This window comes from Rana temporaria, chromosome 2 (assembly GCF_905171775.1).
Source record: "Rana temporaria chromosome 2, aRanTem1.1, whole genome shotgun sequence".
Classification (NCBI taxonomy): Eukaryota; Metazoa; Chordata; class Amphibia; order Anura; family Ranidae; genus Rana; species Rana temporaria.
Window position 1 is genome coordinate 76,603,554 of NC_053490.1, and position 20,131 is coordinate 76,623,684.

A 20,131-nucleotide genomic window follows, 5' to 3' on the forward strand; every position below is an offset into this window, starting at 1 on the left:
ACAGGCAGATCTCTCATCAAGAACACCTTCAACTGTACAAGTGATATTTTTTTTAGTCTGCAAAAAAAAAAGGAACAATCCAATTTTAATAGAGATTTTTGTTTACTTCCTATGCTTGCTTAGTGACCTTTCACAATGAAAATAAGAAAGTCTAATGGAGCTCTCCACTGCTCAGCTGCTAGAAAAAAGACAGATCTATTGGGGATAAGGGGGCAGCACACATGAAGACTGCATATCCATAGCAAGAATGCATGTTGATTTTACCCTTTGAAACTGAATTATAATATAATAATTATATATAACACTGAGCTCTCACGTCATCCCACTATGACAGGCGTCTTTCTACAAAGCAGGAACTGCATTTTAAATCAAATATACAGAAATGGAGTTCAGACAAGGTGTACTAAATCTCCAGAGATGAAAATAATAAATTACTAGCTACACGGTCAGCGCTTTTTATCTGCTGTTGTATTGAGTTCACACATATCTGCTTTCTCTTAAATAGGCAAATGTGCACGCTCCAATAGTAATTCTCTATGGCATGCCTACAGAATAGATGCACTCTATCTGAATACTCTTCATTCAATAATCAGTTCAGAGAAGCGTTCTGCCCTAAAGGAAAACAATATCTTACACTGAGTGCTGTCCGAATGGGTACCAATCACACACACCTTTCACCAAAGACCTTTTCCTTTCCAATAAACTGAGTTGCATTCACATAAACACGTTTAATTTACACCGAAACTTGGTTCACATGTTACAAAAGGCAATGGAGTGCAGAAAGTAACCCATTAAACAAAACTTTTTTCTCACCGACCTGCCCTAAGCCAATTATGGATTGGCTGCTCAGAGTGAGGGTCGTTTAGATTTGCAGTTGGTGGAGTGTTAGAAACATGCAGTTGAGCCGTGTTTTTAGTCCCCCTTAAGCTCTAAAGGCAGTGGACAGGGGTGTCCAGATGCCACTGACGTGATGCTTTGCTTCGCACCTGTGGCAAAAATATCACCCCTGTTGCAGTCAGTGACCATTACAGCCACTGAACACAACTCGTTCAAGCGAATGAGTACATGGCGCAAACGCCTCTCTGTTGCTGTAGCATTTACATGGTGGAACAGGTGGTGAGGAGATGTCGAATTGCCTCCTCTCCACATTTGAAATGCCTCAGAAAAGAGAGGCACGGCAATTTAGCTGCATATTGAAAAAAGAAAGGATTTCGAAACATTTTCTGTAATCCTTTCTTTTTTCAAATGATACTATATTGACTTCCCTCTTTGTAACTCCTTGCTATTGTTTCTGCAGGATTCGCACATTAAGACTATATATTTATTTTGGCCTTTAAACACTACCATCAACCACATAAAACTGTTTTGCTTCAACTCTACTGCAAGTAATACAAATATTTGTGGCTGGCAAGTGTTTAGTGAGTTTAGCCATCTGATAAAGATTATGTGCAGTAAATCTCTCGGTCATATTCAAGTTAAAAATGGAGGTCTCAGAGAAGGGATTACATTTAAAAAAAATATGTAAATCCATACTGTGTATTCCTTATGATTATCTCATTAAAGTGCACAAGTGGTTTTGCAGGGTAGGTAGTTTTTGCCACTGGTGGCGGCAAAAACATGTGAACACTAATGCCTGGTACACACTGTAAGTTTGTTGTTTTACATACCCCAATGGCTACAATGACCAGACTTCTTCCCACAGATCATATGTACTGTATTCTCAATTTAGCGAGGCATAAAGTTACAAGTTCTTACAGCTACATCTAAGCACAACAAATTAGCCTGAATGAGCAGCTACAAGCTCGGCAAATCTTAAAATTGGCTGTACTTGTAAGAAATGTGCCAGAAATAACTAATGTTCTATACAGAAGCAAGATTTCAGTTCCTGGATACAACTCATTTTCACATCTAGAGAAACCCATTAATAAAATAAAAAAGACTGGCCAACTGGCAGACCGAGCCATGGAATGAGATGGGTAATAATTTTGTGTGGCCCTTATTTTTCCTGACAACCTCAAAGAACCTTGCTCTGTAAAAAAGTATCAGTAAAGCTGGTAGACCTGGATTTTGCACTGGCAGTGCAGAGTTTACAAACTGAAAAAAATAAATAAAAAAAAAAGATGTTGACTTTCTGGTACATTATTTGCTGATCCTGAGCCAGTAGTTCTGACTTGCGTGCCCGTTACAGGTCAGTCACTCAAACTGCTGAAGTCAAACAAGCAGGCATCTAGCACTTACAGGTCTGAAATAGCAGCTTCCGTAATACCTTGTGTTACAATACCGGTTTCTTTTAACTAGGGATCTGAATGCAGCACACAGTATAATTCATGGGTAAGATGGTTACATAGAAGTGCATTTTAGGAGCAAAAAAGGAATAGCCAGGAGCCTTGCATTGCCTTCTATTGGACAATTTAGAAAAATTATGGGGCTTTAGTAAAGGACGGACTTGAAATTTGCCCTATAGCCTAAATACTGTACAGAAATTTTAGAATGGAGATGGTTTACAACTGGTTGTTGGCAGTATTCCTTGGGAGATGAAAGCGTTTGTTAACCAAAAAAATAAATGGATCCTGTTCCTTTAAAGCATTTTATACAGCACAGTGCTTGTGCTGTGTAATTTGGCCCCGTGTTAAAACCTAAAAAAAAACTGGATGATCCTGCAAGTTTCTGCCCTCCCCTATTAAAATTGACCAAGGTGCATCATGGCTGCGGAGCCCTGATACTGTGGTCAGTTTATGTGCCTCTGCCATCTGCAGCCTGCTGTCCTGTGTCCTCCTCTCCTCTCTGCCTGTCAGCTATTACCAGCCCCCCCCCCTTCCTGCTGGTATCATATTTGTTGCTACCATCCTCTCTGCACTATTAAATGATGTGCTGCACTGCACGTGTGTGTTTTTTAAAAGCAGCTAAATACCCTATTCAATAGTGGCCATCTCTCCTCTTCTCCTGTCCTCCTCATGGCTGATGTCAATGGGGGAGTCTCAGCTCTGCCCACCTTTGTCAGCTAGACAGAGGAGAGAGATAGCCGGAATTATCAGCTCTAAATGGCGCTATAAAAAAAAGGTATTTAGCGGCAGATGTTCTATAAAACACGTGCAGCACATTATTTAATATTACAGAGAGGATGATAAAAACGGAGCCAAGTGGGTTAACAACCACTTTAATGGACAAAAAGTGCTGTGTAAAGAAAAAACCCCTACAAGACAAAGAAGATATCCACATTTTGACAAAAAAAAAAAGGAAATGATCAATAATCTATTTTTTGAATCTATCTATAAAGGTACCAAAAAGGTGCTTTATAGCAGGGAAGGACTTGGAACCTTTGGCTTGGGAGGCAAACACAGTTCATTTACATTATAATAGTAAGGACAGAATTCTAAGGGCCAATGAAAGTGTGTCAAACAAAGTGTGCCACAATACTGCAGCGATTTGTGACCTTTGTTAACCACTTAAGACCCACCCCTTTAGGCAGCTAAAGGACCCGGCCAGGTTTTGTGATTCGGCACTGCGTCGCTTTAACAGACAATTGCGCGGTCGTGCGCCGTGGTACCCGAACAAAATTGGCGTCCTTTTTTTCCCCCAAATAGAGCTTTCTTTTGGTGGTATTTGATCACCTCTGCGGTTTTTATTTTTTGCGCTATAAACAAAAATAAAGCGACAATTTTGAAAAAAATGCAATTTTTTTTACTTTTTGCTATAATATATATTCCCCCAAAAAATATAAAAAAAAAGAGATTTTTAATACAGCTTACCTGTAAAATCTTTTTCTTGGAGTACATCACGGGACACAGAGCAGCATTCATTACTATATGGGTTATATGGAGTACCTTCAGGTGTTGACACTGGCAATCTCAAACAGGAAATGCCCCTCCCTATATAACCCCCTCCCATAGGAGGAGTACCTCAGTTTTGTAGCAAGCAGTATGCCTCCCAAAATGGTCCCCCAAAAGAGGGGTGGGAGCTCTGTGTCCCGTGATGTACTCCAAGAAAAAGATTTTACAGGTAAGCTGTATTAAAAATCTTTTTCTTTATCGTTACATCACGGGACACAGAGCGGCATTCATTACTATATGGGATGTCCCAAAGCAATGCTGACAATGAGGGGAGGGAGAACATCTCCAAGACAAAAGGATTTAATTTAGAGATATACTCAAATCATAATAAATCCAACTTAGTTGAGAAAAATAATCTTAAATTTTAAATTTAACTCAAAAAAGAGGAGCCCCCGGAATCCGAGGGTCTCAAACTGCAGCCTGCAGCACTGCCTGCCCAAAGGCTGTATCAGTATTCCTTCTTACGTCCAACTGGTAGAATTTTGTAAACGTGTGGACAGAAGACCAGGTTGCCGCCTTGCAAACTTGAGCCATAGAGATCTGGTGGTGTGCTGCCCAGGAGGCGCCCATGGCCCTAGTAGAATGAGCCCTTAATGATACTGGAGGAGGCAACCCTTTCAAGCCGTAGGCCTGAGTGATTAATTGCTTAATCCACCTAGAAATGGTGGACTTTGCAGCTGCCTGCCCCTTCTTGGGCCCATCCGGTAAAATGAACAGCACATCTGTTTTCCGGATCTTCTTTGTAGCTTTAAGATAGGCCTTCATGGCCCTGACAATATCCAAGGTATGCAGCAACCCTTCCTTTCTGGAAGTAGGTTTAGGGAAGAAGGATGGTAATACCAAATCCTGGTTCAAATGAAAACTGGATATAACCTTCGGTAGGAAGGAAGGATGAGGGCGGAGAACGACCCTGTCCTTATGAAAAATAAGATATGGTTCCTTACAGGATAAGGCCGCCAGTTCCGATACTCTTCTTGCGGAAACTATGGCGACCAAAAATACTAACTTCCTTGTCAGTAAAACCAAAGGAATTTCAGCCAACGGCTCAAACGGTTGTTTCTGTAAACTTGACAGAACAAGATTTAAATCCCACGGACAAAGCGGGGATTTAACTGGAGGTTTAATACGTAAGACCCCTTGAAGGAAGGTCTTAACCAGCGAGTGGGTGGCCAGCGGCCGCTGAAACCACACTGACAGAGCCGAAATCTGTCCTTTGATTGTGCTTAATGCCAATCCTTTATCCACTCCTAGCTGGAGAAAACTTAAAACTCTATCGATGGTGAACTTGCGAGGAAGCCATAGCTTGGACTCACACCAGCCTACATAGGCCTTCCAGACCCTGTGATAAATCACCCTAGAGACCGGTTTCCTGGCTCTGATTAGGGTAGAGATTACTCTCTGAGACAGACCTCTACCCCTGAGAATCAGGGATTCAGCTTCCAGGCCGTCAAATTTAGATGCCGTAAGGCAGGGTGGAGGATCGGACCTTGCGATAGCAGGTCTGGCCGTAGAGGAAGAGTCCAAGGGTCTCCCACTACCATCCTTAAGATTAGTGAGTACCATGCCCTTCTGGGCCATGCTGGAGCTACCAGGATGACTGGTATGTGCTCCACCCGGATCCTGCGCAGCAGGCGGGGTAGTAACTGGAGCAGGGGAAACGCATAAAGAAGTTTGAACTGATGCCAAGGGCAAACCAACGCATCGGTTCCGCAGGCCATCGGATCCCTTGAGCGGGACATGAACCTGTCTAGCTTCTTGTTGAGTCTCGATGCCATGATATCCACGTCCGGCACTCCCCATCTTTGGCAGAGTGCTTGAAAGATTTGTGGATGCAGAGACCATTCCCCCGGCAATAGAGTCTGGCGGCTTAAGAAGTCCGCCTGAAAGTTGTCCACTCCTGGAATGAATATTGCCGATATGCAGGGCACATGAGCCTCTGCCCATAGGAGAATCAAGCTCACCTCTCTCTGAGCGGCTTGACTCCTGGTTCCCCCTTGGTGATTTATGTATGCCACGGCCGTGGCATTGTCTGATTGAATTCTCACCGGGAACCCCTGCAATTTTGACGTCCAAGCCCTGAGGGCTAGTCGAGCAGCTCTGAGCTCCAAGATGTTGATGGGCAACTGCTTCTCTGGCGTTGCCCAAGTACCTTGGCGAGTGCAACCATCCAAAATTGCTCCCCAGCCCGTCAGGCTGGCGTCTGTGGTCACTATCTTCCAAGCCACTGGGCTGAAAGACTTCCCCTTCAGTAGATTCTGAGGGTCTAACCACCAACACAGATTTTGTCGGACTCTTGCTGAGAGCGGCAACGGGATATCCAAGGCCTGTGGCCTTCTGCTCCATGCTGACAGGATGGCTGCCTGCAGGATGAGAGTGTGGCTCTGGGCGTATGGTACCGCCTCGAATGTGGCCACCATCTTGCCTAGTAACCTCATACATAGGCGAATAGTCGGTTCCTTCTTGCTTAGAACCAGTAGGATTAATTCCTTGATGGCTTTGACCTTCCTCAGAGGTAGAAACACTCTTTGTTGTTCTGTGTCTAATCTCATGCCGAGATATTCCAACTGCCTTGTGGGCAGGAAAGCTGACTTTTCTCGATTTAGGACCCAGCCGAACTTCTCGAGGTATTGGACCGTGAGGGCCACTGCTTGCTCCAAGCCGGGAGACGAGTGATCTATGACTAGGAGGTCGTCCAGGTATGCTAGGATCGTGACCCCTTGGATCCTTAGCTTGGCTAGGATTGGAGCTAGGACTTTCGTGAACACCCGGGGGGCCGTAGCCAACCCGAAGGGAAGCGCCACGAATTGGAAATGACGTGAAGCCACCATGAAGCGTAGATATCTTTGATGTGGCTGATAAATTGGAACATGAAGGTAGGCATCCTTTATGTCTATGGACGCCATGAAGTCGTCCTTTTGGAGTGTGGCAGCTGCTGACCGCACGGATTCCATCCGAAATGAGCGGACTTTTAGGTATGCGTTTACCATCTTTAGGTCCAAAATTGGCCTGACATCTCCATTGGCCTTTGGGATGATGAATAGGTTGGAGTAGAAACCCAGCCCCTGTTCCAGGACTGGTACCTCTACTATTACTTCCTGGGAAAGTAGATGATTTAATGCCGACATTAATGCGGCTCCCTTCTCCGGATCGTTTGGAATCCTCGACGCCTGAAAATGAGGAGGAGGAAACCTTAGGAAATCTAATTTGTAGCCCGTGGCCACGGAAGACCGTACCCACTCGTCGGGAATGCTGGCTTCCCAGACCTCTGAAAAGAGTCGCAATCCTTCCCCCCACCTTCGTGGGTGGGGGCGCCCCTTCATAAGGTCGGCTTGGGGGCTGGTTTTGCTGGTTTGCGAAACCACTGCTTTCTGCCTCTAGCAGCCTGTCCTTGTGACTTGCTGTTGAAGCCGAAGTTTGCTTTCGCAGGAGGCCGTCGATACTGTTTGGCATTAGAGGGCCCCTGCCCAGGGGAGTACTGTCGTTTAAACGCAGGCCCCTGAAACTTCTTCTTAGTTGGCAAGAGAGTACTTTTGCCGTTTGAAATGGTCTGAATGTATTTATCTAGGTCTTCTCCGAAGAGTCGTCCTCCATGGAAGGGGAACCCTACCAGGAGCTTCTTGCATGGGGGCTCGGCCTCCCAGCTTTTTAACCATAAGAGTCTTCTCATATGGATAAGGGATAACGATAAACGTGACGCTTGCTGGATAGAATCCTTAATTGCGTCTACCGTAAAACATATGGCCTTAGGGACATCCGAAAATTCTTCTGCCTGCTGGGCAGGAATAAGTTTAAGCATCTGCTTAACTTGATCCGATAATGCTTGAGCAACCCCAATCGCAGCCACAGCTGGCTGTACTACTGCCCCTGCAGTAGTGAAGGAGTTCTTAAGTATCAACTGGATCCTTGAATACCTGTATGTTTTCTACAGGGCATGTTAATGATTTGTTAATACATGAGATGGCTGCGTCCACTGCAGGAGTAGCCCATTTCTTGGAAAATTTATCTTCCATAGGATATAGGGCAGAGAATCTTTTAGGTGGTAAGAAGATTTTATCTGGCTTGTTCCAATCTTGGAACAAAACTCCCTCTAGTAGAGGGTGGATCGGAAACACTGCATTGCTTTGAGGCGCCCTCAGCGAGCCCAAAGCTGAAACCGTCGATACCTGGAGATCTGGTACTGGCAAGTTGAATGCATTATGGACCAAGTCCGTTAAGGCTTGAATCCACCAGCTCTCCCCTTGGGAGACTGCTACAGACTCCTCTGTATCCGGATCCTCGATCCCTGAACCTACTTGGTCCTTGTCCAAGAGGTCGTCCAATTCCCCTGAGGAAAGGACCTCCTCTTCTGAGGGTCCGCGCTCGGGCGACGGAGATCTAATCCGTTTACTGCCCCGCATAGCTGTGGCTATCATCTTTCCCATTCTTTTCTCCATCTCCTTTAAAGAGGTGAGTAATACCTCGTCCGTGACTATCTTAGGGTTGGACTGACCCGCGCCAGCTCCAGCCCCAGATCCCGATGGCCCCAAGGCTCCCTGTGGGGAAAGCAGCGGCATAACTTTGTCCGAGACCTCAGACTCTCTGGGGGAATCCCCACCTCTTGTACCCTCTGACCCGGATGCCATGGTACAATACCGAGGTACACCTGCTAGTTTATTGGTACTTGGAACTATAAATAGTTAATTGCCCAAACACCTGTTTGGGGGATAAAAAATGCTTCCTCTCCCCTAGATGACTTTTTTTTTTTCAATCTTCTTTTTTTTTTTTTTTTTCAAATCCAGGAAAGAAAAAGCATTCTGACCCCCTGAGTAGTATTGCAAAGAAAAACTATGAGATGGAAAAGAAACAGCCTATTTCTAGGCTTGAAAACAGTCTTCTGAAGACTGCAATATCCTCTCTGGCCACTGTGTGTCCTCGGCGCCCCGTGCTGCCGATCTGGTCTTTCCTCCCCAGTTCCAATGTATCGAATGAGCTGTTTGGAACGAAAAAGGAAGGGCCGCCCCTTCCTTAAGCCACTGACCCGCCCTTCCCCCCTCAGCTAAACGGCGCGATTGCGCCTATAACACGCGCGCGCCCGCCGACAGGGGGGGGGGATTGGGGGGAAGGGAGCCTCTCTGCTCCAGCTGGAACCACGAGGAGGTCAGCGTTTTGCCTGCTTTGCAGGCTCAGAGGAGGAAGACTGATGGAGCATCGCCTGGAGGCTTGCAGGTAAGCACAGCTCTCTGACACACACATACACATTATCACACAGGCCCCACTCAATGCTTTTCCAACACTACAAGGGAGGTCACTTCTTATGGGGAATAATACACATAGAGCCATCCTATCATTAAGATATGTGACTAGTTTGCCAGATGCAGCGCATAACTTTAGGCATGTCCCCTGTGACCCCCCAGAAAAAACCTGCTAAGAACCAAGTTCCGCAAGTTTTCCCCTCACTTACCTGCTCCATGCTGCAGGACTTTGCCAAGCAAGAGGCCCAATCTTCCCCCATCTCCGTGGGGATGTCTAGACCTTCAGGCCCTGGGTTCCTATGAAGGATCCACTGTCCTGGGCCCATATAGCACCCTGGCAACAGAAACATTAGGCCCCCAAAGGTTTCTAAGTTCTGGGCCCAGGGTCCAGCTCTCTAAAAAGAAAAGCATTATGGGCTATACCCCAAGGGTTTGGGGCCCGGTTACTGACCACTTTAGCGCTGAGGCCTTTGGACAGAACCGGTTAGCTCACCTAATCCCAAGGATGCGGAGGCAAGCTAAACCATGACCAACACCTAAGACACTGGTGTAAAAACTGAGGTACTCCTCCTATGGGAGGGGGTTATATAGGGAGGGGCATTTCCTGTTTGAGATTGCCAGTGTCCATCACCTGAAGGTACTCCATATAACCCATATAGTAATGAATGCCGCTCTGTGTCCCGTGATGTAACGATAAAGAAAAACATATTTTTTCCTCAGTTTAGGCCGATACGTATTCTTCTACCTATTTCAGGTTAAAAAAAAAAAAAAAAATCACAATAAGCGTTTATCGGTTTGTTCGCGCAAAATTTACAGTGTTTACAAAATAGGGGATAGTTTTACTCCATTTTTATTTTTATTTATTTGTTACTCCTAATGGCGGCGATCAGCGATTTTTTTCGTGACTGCGACATTATGGCGGACACTTCGGACAATTTTGACACATTTTTGGGACCATTGTCATTTTCACAGCAAAAAATGCATTTAAAATGCATTGTTTACTGTGACAATGACAATTACTGTTTGGGAGTTAACCACAAGGGGGCGCTGAAGGGGTTATGTATGACCTAATATGTGTTTCTAACTGTAGGGGATGTGGCTGTAGGTGTGACGTCATAGATTGTGTAGCCCTATAAAAGGGATCACACGATCGATGAAGCCGCCACAGTGAAGAACGGGGAAGCTGTGTTTACACACAGCTCTCCCCGTTCTTCAGCTCCGGGGACCGATCACGAGACTCCAGCGACGATCGGGTCCCGCGGTCCCAGAGCTTCGGAGTACTAGCACAGGATGTACCTATACGTGCATGTGCCCAGCCATGCCATTCTGCAGACGTAAATGTGCAGGAGGCGGTCCTTAAGTGGTTAAAGGTGGATGTTGTCTTAAAGAACATGGGGCCAGATTCACCAAAGAGATACGACGGCGTTTCTCCTGATACGCTGTCGTATCTCTGTTTCTATCTATGCGACTGATTCATAGAATCAGTTATGCATGGATATCCAGAAGATCCGACAGGTGTAATTGTTTTACACTGTCGGATCTTAGGATGCAATACCGCGGCCGCCGCTGGGTGGAGTTCGCGTCGTAAACCAGCGTCGGGTATGCAAATTAGCAGTTACGGCGGATCCCCGACGGATTTTCGCGTTCGCTATGTCGTCCGTAGTCAAGTTTCCCGTCGAAATTTTAGTCGTTATTTGACATGCCGTGTCAAAAGTATGGCCGTCGTTCCCGCGTCGAAATTTAAAATTTAACGTCGTTTGCGTAACACGTCCGGGAATACGGAAGTACACTACGTGCATCGCCGTTCGAAAAAATTACGTCACGGCGCGCAAAGCACGGCGGGAGTTAGGAAACGGAGCATGCGCAGTAGGTCCGACGCGGGAGCGCGCCCAATTTAAATGGCACACGCCCATTTGAATTGGCCCGCCTTGCGCCAGAGGCCGCTGGCGTAGATTTCATCGCAAGTGCTTTGTGAATCAGGCACTTGCGATGAAAACTTGCGGCGGTGTAACGTATCTACGATACGTTACGCCGCGGCAGTTCTATGTGAATCTGGCCCATGGTTTATTTTAACACACCTTTTTACATACATATAAAGAGTTTGTAAGGGATGAAACTTTCTGAGCTGAAAGTTCTCTGCTGTGAAAACAATATGGAATAATAACTAAGCACAATAAATATCATGGTTTTGCAATTTTCCAGCACAAACTCTTGGCATTCAGTCACAAAGTCTCAGAGGAAGGAAAGTATTTGCTGGAAGATTCTGCCCGCCAAGCACCGTGATTGCAGGTCTGATCAGCAGCTTTCACCAACCTAATGCCCTGCTCTAATTGAGGTCCTCAGAATGTGGGAGTAGAGTCTCTCCCTCTCCACCAAGAGTCACCATCTCAACATATATTATTCGTACTGGCCTGGGGAAGGCAAAAGGGGGGGGGGGTGGGGGAATGCCCTATGCCCACCTGTCTTCCTATAAATTATGGGGACTTTCCAGCAAAAACATGCAGATCATTAGCCATCCTATACCTGGTGTAGAAACAATATTTATGTGGGGATGTCGGAAAATGAACACATTCAGTGACTTATGAATTCCAAGTTTTTTTTTTTGTTTTACCAATATCATGACATGCTTCTAAGGTCATCACTATACTACCTACAATATTCTTAGTAATCCCATGCTAAAAGTAGTGAATTTAAAAGGTCACTTTGGCATTGGAAAAGGTCGTTTGAAAAAAGGCTTCAACTGACATTAAGGCAGCCCACACTTTCCATAATTTGCAGGCAACAAAGTATAAGTCTCTAACTTGTGATAAACTGACAGAAACCTTCAAATGTTACATAAGTTCTGCCTATTTGAAGACAACAACTGCTTTAAAAAAAAAAGATAAAACAGCCCACGCTCTAAACTAGAAAAACTCTTCACATTGTACTTTTCTGAAACTAAAGCCATTTTTTGTGCATCTGTAGGAGGAAAAATAACATATCTTTCATTATAATGCCGTTATGAGTGAACCAGTATCCCCCCTGAGTATTCGCAAACACATTCTAGTCTGTTCTCAGAAAAAGAAAGGCAAGTAATGCAATACAATGGATTATAATCTAATATGCATTCAAATCATATTGACAGCACTGCTACTAAAATAGCAGGTCTTCAAAATATTCATACATTTCAGCTTCGTTTATAAGATAATGAAAATTGCAACAATTTTCTCTCAAAGCACAAAGCAGCCGGAGTCCACTTTTCAACAAAGCAGAACAGTCAAAACAAGGTTCCATTATAAAACCATGTGTATTGGTTGGTATAAGTTTATACTTCTTAAAATCTAGCCCTCTATCCCTTCTTCCACAATACCAAAAGAACTAGTGAAGCTGTGCAAAATCTACATGGAAACAGAATGCCATGATTTGCAAATCCCAAAAGCCATATTTGTACATAAATGTACCATTTGAAGAGAAAAATAAGGTATGTTTGAAAATGATGGCAGCAACACATCTCAAAAAAGTTGGGGCAGGGAAACAAAAAGCTGGCTAAGTAAGTGGTGCCAACAAAGAAGAGCTTGAAGAACATTTTTACAACTCATTAGGTTAACTGAAACAGGTCAGTAACATGATTGGGTATAAAAAGAACATGCTAAAGAGTCAAAGTATCAGAAGTAAAGATGGGCAGAGGTTCACCAATCTGTGGAAAGCTGTGTCTAAAAATTATCAAACAATTTCAGAATAATGTTACTCAATGTAAAATTGCAAAGACTTTAAATATATCATTATCTACAGTACATATATTATCAAAAAAAGAATAAGAGAATCTGGAATAATCTCTGCACAAGGGATAAGGCTGAAACTTAATATTGGATGCCCGTAACCTACGGGCCCTTACGTCACTGCATTAAAATCAGGCATGATTCTGTGATGATATCACTGCATGGACTCAGGAATACTCTCAAAAATCACTGTCTGTGAACACAGTTTGCTGTGCTATCCAAAAAAAAAAAAAGTAAAGCTCTTAAGCAAAGCCTTATCTGAACATGATCCAGAAATGTTGCCGTCTTCTCTAGGCCAAAGCTCATTGAAAATGGTCTGTCGCAAAGTGAAAAACTGATCTGTGGTCAGACAAATTGACATTTGTTTTGGCAACCATGGGCACCGCTTCCTCTGGACTAAAGAGGAGAGGGACCTCCTAGCTTATCAGCGCTCAATTTAAAAGTCTCCATCTCTGATGATGTGGGGGTGCATTAGAGCGTATGAAAATGGGCAGCTTGCACATTTGGAAAGGCACCATCAATGCCGAACGATATAACCAGATTAGAGAGCAGCACATGCTTCCATCCCGAGGTTGTCTTTTTCAGGGAAGGCCTTGCATATTTCAGAGGGACAATGCTAGACCACATACTGCATATATAACAGCATGACTTCATAGTAAAGTTTGGGTGCTTAACCGACCTGCCTGCAGTCCAGACCTTTTACCAATGGAAAATATTTGGTGCATCTTGAAATGTAAAAATACAACAAAGATAATTTAGGACTGTTGAGCAGTTTAGACTCCTATATCAGGCAAGATTGGAACAACATTTCTCTCCCAATACTCCAGCAACTGGTTTCCTCAGTTCGACATTTACAGAGTGTTATTAAAAGAAGAGCGGATACTACACTGTGGTAAATATGGCCCTGTCCCAACTTTTTTGAGATGTGCTGCTGTCATCAATTAAAAAATTAGCTTATTTTGTACATTTTGGCAGATTAAGCATCTTATTTTTTATAGGTTTTCTATTGTAATTAAAATATGTGTTTATGAGATTTGCAAAACATTGCATTCTTTTTTTAGGTAGATTTTACACAGCATCACAACTTTTTTGGAATTGGAGTTGAATAAGTATTACAATAAGGATTACAAGAAGTTCGGCTTTTGTCATCCTTCATGCTAAACTGTATGTCCTCCCACACGTTTACATTGTTCTTGCACAACTTGCAGTTAGGTGGGAAAATTCATAACCCACGGTTACATCTCCCAAAATGTACCCTGGCATTCTGCACCTCTGAGCATACACCTATATTATTTCTTTAAATGATCATCCAACCGTTTATGCTGCTTTGTTTCTTTTTGAAGGAGGGAGAAGGTGGTGTACATATGGGTGATCATTTCTGTCTTTTAGAAGAAATTGACCCGACATAAAAAGGAAGCAAAAAAATAAAATGAAGCTTTTGCTATTGTCATCCAAAATCCTTTTTTTTTACAGAATGCATTCCAAAAATACATGAACATGATGAAGTACGTTGTTTCATTTCTTAGTAATGAACTATGCTGCAAAATAAAAGAAAATGCTACATTATGGATATGGTGACCTGGAAAGAACACTTTCTTTTGTATCCAAAAAATTTTGAGCAAACCGATCTGATTGGTTGACCACACCTTCCTTCCGTCCCCACCAGTTGGTATACTTGAGACTAAAACATTATCTGATAACACATTTGGATTATTCAAAGACCAATCAACAATAAAATCAAATTAATATTGTAAAACATTGCACAGCACAGTACAAGCTACTCACCAAGCCCTTTAGGGTTTATGCCACTACTGTCAGCAGGATTTACAACCCAGTAGTAGTACTTCAGTGTGTGCATTAGCTGTAATACTGTTCCCACCCTTCGGATGGTGGTGTAGATTGTGGCAGTGCCAATAAACTCAGCTGACAGATAGGTGTACAGTGAGAGCTGCACCTAAATTGGACAGAAGCAAATCGGTTACAAGGGGCTATGCAATAAAAGTAACATGAGTAACTTGTTAGAGTGGTGTAAAATCCAAAAACAAAAATATAATGTATTGCAGTTTACCAATTCTTAGATGGAGTGGTTGCATTAGTTTCCATTTTTAATCTTTACATTATTTCACCCAGTGATCTATCTAGTAACACACATCTAGAATGCAGACGCTCTAAGACAAGAGGATGTAGTAAAGCAGGCACCTCTGCACAGCAGCATTGTCAGTCTGGGGAGAGGATAGTGTTAACCCCATTCACATTTGCGTGATTCGACATGCCAAATTTCAACCTATTGCCGACAATGACCTGGTCCCAGTTGGTGCGGCGCTGCACCGATTTCCAAAAGTAGATCCTGCACTATTTTTGGCGACTCCAGGGGCGATTTCAATCGACATCTGTGCATTACCCCGCACAAATGTCTTTCAATTCACCCCCAAACTTGCACTGAAATGCGAGTTTGAAATTGTGCGAGTTCAGCAGCATGCATTTTTCAATGTTATCTTTAAGAACCAGTATACCCTATAATCCTTAAAACCAAACAAATGAAAAATATGGGAAGCATTGGAAGAAAATAGGAAGCTGCAGAATTTCAAGTCTATTGTGTGAATGACACAGGGGCTTGCCCTATAGCGATTGAGGAGGAGCAAACTCTTGCAAGCTGTTTTTGACAGTTCTGCAGTACCTACCTGCTACTTATGTCTACCTAGTATATTCCTTACCCTCTCCTGAGATTACACTGACACTCAATATTACATCACAATGCATATTGTATTACAAAGGCTCAAGTAGTAACTTTTCTAATAAGCATGGATCCATCCATTACATTAGTGAACAAAATCTAAAGTGGAATATAAGCTAGATACAAAGTTAAAGAAAACTACCGTATATGAATCATTTTGGTATGTCTTATCGTCTCACGGGGTCAATTAAAATGGTATTATCACCTCCTAGCATTTGTCTTTGTGAGGATTCTAATAAATTCTTTGCTTTTATGTCTCCTTTAAATTCATTACAAAGGCCAGAAATGAAGTTCTAAGAAAAATATTACTACTGTGTAAACATAAAACTCCTTAATTAAAAAAAAAAAAAAAAAGATAAAAATAAACTGGGCCAGTGGGGTGCTTTAAACTCCAAATGAGAAGCGTATTTACCAATAAATTCTAAATGTCAGAAATTAAACTTGTATGATACCTTTGCTGGTGTGTGTATCCAAATGGCAGGGTTGAAGAGGATATGATCACAAAGCTGCTTCAGTAAAGGTGCCCCGTGAGATAGACCATCCAGGTATTTCGCAAATGATAGAAACTGCTCCAGCACCGCTCTTGTTATGTGTACCCTGGAGGACTGCAACAAGATGGTACACAATCAACACTTCACAATGTAACTACAGCACATCCTTGTGTTTATTTTCTTTCACGTTAAATAACATGTGTCGGGAAGCCTTTATAAAAACTTGTTTGCCCTTTTGCAGTTGACAGATTTTCCTCTTGTGTTGAGAAAATCAGAAGTTATATCAATTAATTTCTGAAGGCTTGGTAAAGTCAACCAACACAAATAAAGGGAAATAGGGTAAAATTAGAAATTGTTTGGTTAAGATCTTGGTTAAACAGTTTGTCAAGAAGCTTTTCCAGGGTACTGTTCAGCTTTATCTTTATACTCATGAATGTTCAGAGATTCACAGCTCTCAGTTCTTAAAGCAGAGGTTCCGCGGCCAATCGTTTTTTTTTTTTTTTGTGTGCATTCAATGGGCTTTTACATTACAAAGTAATACTCACTGCTTTGGTATCTTCAAATATCCTCTGTCCGTTTTCAAGTAAAAGAAGAACTTTTAAAATCTGTTCTAGGCAGTTTCCATTTTGCTTGTGGGCATTGTGACGCCCACAAGCAATGATTTCCTGGAAACGGTGAATGCTCATCTCCCAGCATTCACCGCTCTTTCTCGCGCATGCGCAGTGTTTACAGCGAGTAGCGTCATAAACTTCCTGGTTGCCATTACAACGGGCAACGTCATTGAAAGTTCACACCCCGTTGTGATGGTATTCGCAACAATATGCGTCACTTCTTATGTAAAATCTCAAGTGATTTCGCAGGACGGCGTTCCGCATTGTCTCTTGGGAAGCAGGACACTATGCTCCCAGGAGACAATGCAGCGAGCTCCCAGATGACATTGCGGCACCGGGGAAAGGAGTAGGAACACCTACTCCCGTGGGAGGGAAAATGCGGAAGTCTCAGTTAAAAAAAGATATACTACGATATTTACACTTGAAACATTTTTTTAGGTGGCTATTGAACTTGTTGGTAGTGTTATGCATGTGATGGTATATAGTCGTTTTTTTTGGGTGGAACTCCACTTTAAAAGCAACAGGAGAACCGAAAGACATTGGCTCTTCAAGTATGGATAGTTACATAAAATGAGATAGATGGACTTTTTGGTAAGGAAGAGTGTTGCCATAGACGCCTAATTAGTTATACTCTTATTCACAGTAGTAGCTCTTGCAACAACCATCAGCACAGCTCATTTCAGATAAGGGCCGAGACTTTACCCAGCTCTTGGTTTTTATGTAGTAGTTTTATCCCTTTAAAGATCCTGCAATTACAGGATCAGTGGATGTGCAGGAAATGCACCCACCCACGTAATACTTTCCTGTTGTGGACTGACAATATATTTTTCTAGACTAAAGCCTGAAAATCTGCTTGGGTTACTGCAAATTATCCTTTCACTTTTTTGTGTAATGACCATATTGCTATTAAAATCTCAATAAAAAGATTATATATATATATATATATATATATATATATATATATATATATATATATATATATATATATATATATATATATATATATATATATATATATATATATATATATATATATATATATATATTTAATTATCTGGACTTTAAATCTACTGGTGTCAGCAGTTTGCAATTCTGCCTTTCTCCAACTTTACGATTAAGCACAATTACACTTACACTGCCATTATACCCTTGCTGTGAAATGTATTCCAGGTTTAAAGTGGAACTATATTAAACTACACTCCAATATTGACACAGTAGGTCTCTTCTGCAATCAAAATCATTCCCATTTGCAATTTAAAATACTGCTATAGATCCACTTTAAATCCCACCTAGCTACCCACCTACATAAAGTTAGCATTTTCTCCCTATAATTGTGTGGATTACCTGTGAGTGTGCTCATTCCTTACCATAGTTTAAAAACATACTGCCAAGTTAATAGACTACCTTCCAAACTGGGCCTAGTATGTTTGAAACTGTAGCATAGTTTTGTGAGCTCTAATTTAAAAAAAAAAAAAACTATTTAGTACAATCCCAATTTAAAAAAAAAAGTTGGGATGTTGTGTAAAATCTATGTAAAAAAAATAATGCAAAGGCTAGCAAATCTCATAAACCCACATTTTATGTGCAACAGAAAATAGAAAACATATGTTTAAAGTTAGAAAAAGTGAAAAAACTGATCTGTGTTCAGACGAGTCAAAATCTGACATTCTTTTTGGCAACCATGGGTCCTCCAGACTAAAAAAGAGAGGGACATTCAAGCTTGTGATCAGCATTCAGTTCAAAAGCCTGCATCTCTGATGGTATGGGGGGTGCATTAGTGGGTATGGAATGGGCAGATTTCAGATCTGGAAGGGCACTATCAATGCTGAAAGATATATCTAGCAGCATATGCTCCCATCCAGACATATTTTTCTGGTAAGGCCTTACATTTGAGCAAGATAATGCTAAACTACATATTGCATCCATGACAACAGCATTGCTTCATAGTAGAAGAGTCCGGGTGCTTAACTGACCTGCCTGCAGTCCAGAGCTTTCAACAATTGAAAATATTTGTCACATCTCGAATCAGAAAATATGACAAAAATGACCCAGGACTGTTTAAGAGTTGTAATCCAATATCAGACAAGAATGGGAAAACATTCCTCTTCCAAATCTCCAGCAACCGGTCTCCTTAGTTCTTAGATGTTTATAGTGTTGTTGAAACAATAGGGGATGTTACATCATGTTAAACATGGCTCTGTCCCAACGTTGAGACAGGTCACTGCCATCAATTTCAAAATTTACTTTTTTTCCCCTCTTAAAATGTTATATTTTCTCAATTTAAACATGGTAGGTTTTCTAGTTTATATTGTGAATAAAGATGATTCCATGATGATTTACATTACAGTAGCCTAAATATTACCTACAACCATCAACAAATGGTAAGCAGTATGGTCAAGTTGTGTAATGTATTACTCAGGTATTGGGTGTGCATACGACGGCACTATAAAGGGGAAGTACCATTCGCATGGCGCCACCCTTTGGGCTGCTTTTGCCGATTTTGTGTTAGTAAAAGTTTGGTGAGAGACGATTCACGCTTTTCAGTCTGTTACAGCGTGATGAATGTGCCATCTCCATTACGAACACTAGTTTTACCAGAACCCATCTCATAACTTGCTTCTGAGCCTGCGCGTTTTTTTCACGTCGTTAAAGCCTACACACGACCGGTTTTCATGAAGTGAAAAACGACTTGAAAATTTAGAGCATGTTCTAAATTTTTAATGGCCATTTTTCACATCGTGAAAAATGCTCTGGAGCCTACACACGCTCGTTTTTAATGACCATTTAAAAAAAAGGTAATTTTTCACGTCATGAAAAACGGTCGTGTGTACGCGGCATAATTCTTTTTTTTTTTAACAGGCAGAGAGTCAAAGTTCTAATAACTGTGTTCATAATAAGGGCGAGTGAGGTAGTGTCCAATGCAGCAAATGCACTGGTCTATGGGGACCACACACGCATGAAATTTTCATAGTGATTATTAAAGATGCTAAAAGCTCTTTGTTAATCTCAAAGCCATACAATCCAGTTTTAATGTGAAAGAGGATTTTTTTCTTGTGCATTGTAATTATTCAGCTTACCTTTTCCAAGAGGTAGCCAATGACTAGAAACCCTTTTCCTCCCAGCATCTGTTCCTGCATAGCCACAGAACTCTTCAACAGCTCCACCAAGAAGGCCAGCAAGGTGGCACTAGAACAATAACAAAGCAATGAATTAACAATCAATAACACCAATGTAGTAATTATTGCTATATTTGGCAAGGGTACAACTCGCTTGCTATGGTACGTGATTCAAAGCTTTTGAGATCAAATAGGGCTGAACTTTGTTAAAACTGACTTTATGCAGCAAAGCTGGTAAAAAAAAAATGGAGACAAGTTATCTTATCTGAGCTTGTCCACAATAATTACAATGAGATATACATATTTTACTTTTTGTTCTTGCATTTTTTCAACGTTTTAATTTGAAAAAACTCTACATAA

The 20,131-nt window shown here is 42.1% G+C and overlaps 1 protein-coding gene across 8 annotated transcripts in view; it reads right to left on the reverse strand.

Moving 5' to 3' along the window:
- Positions 1 to 20,131, reverse strand: part of NBEA (neurobeachin) — a 793,834-nt gene that overhangs the window by 517,598 nt on the left and 256,105 nt on the right. For all 8 annotated transcript variants that reach the window (XM_040340410.1, XM_040340408.1, XM_040340406.1 and 5 more), the window contains exons 11-13: positions 19,733 to 19,841; positions 16,006 to 16,158; positions 14,605 to 14,773 (exon numbers count right to left, since the gene is read on the reverse strand). In XM_040340410.1, the coding sequence (XP_040196344.1) occupies positions 14,605 to 14,773; positions 16,006 to 16,158; positions 19,733 to 19,841 (431 nt within the window). The remainder of the gene's footprint in view (positions 1 to 14,604; positions 14,774 to 16,005; positions 16,159 to 19,732; positions 19,842 to 20,131) is intronic.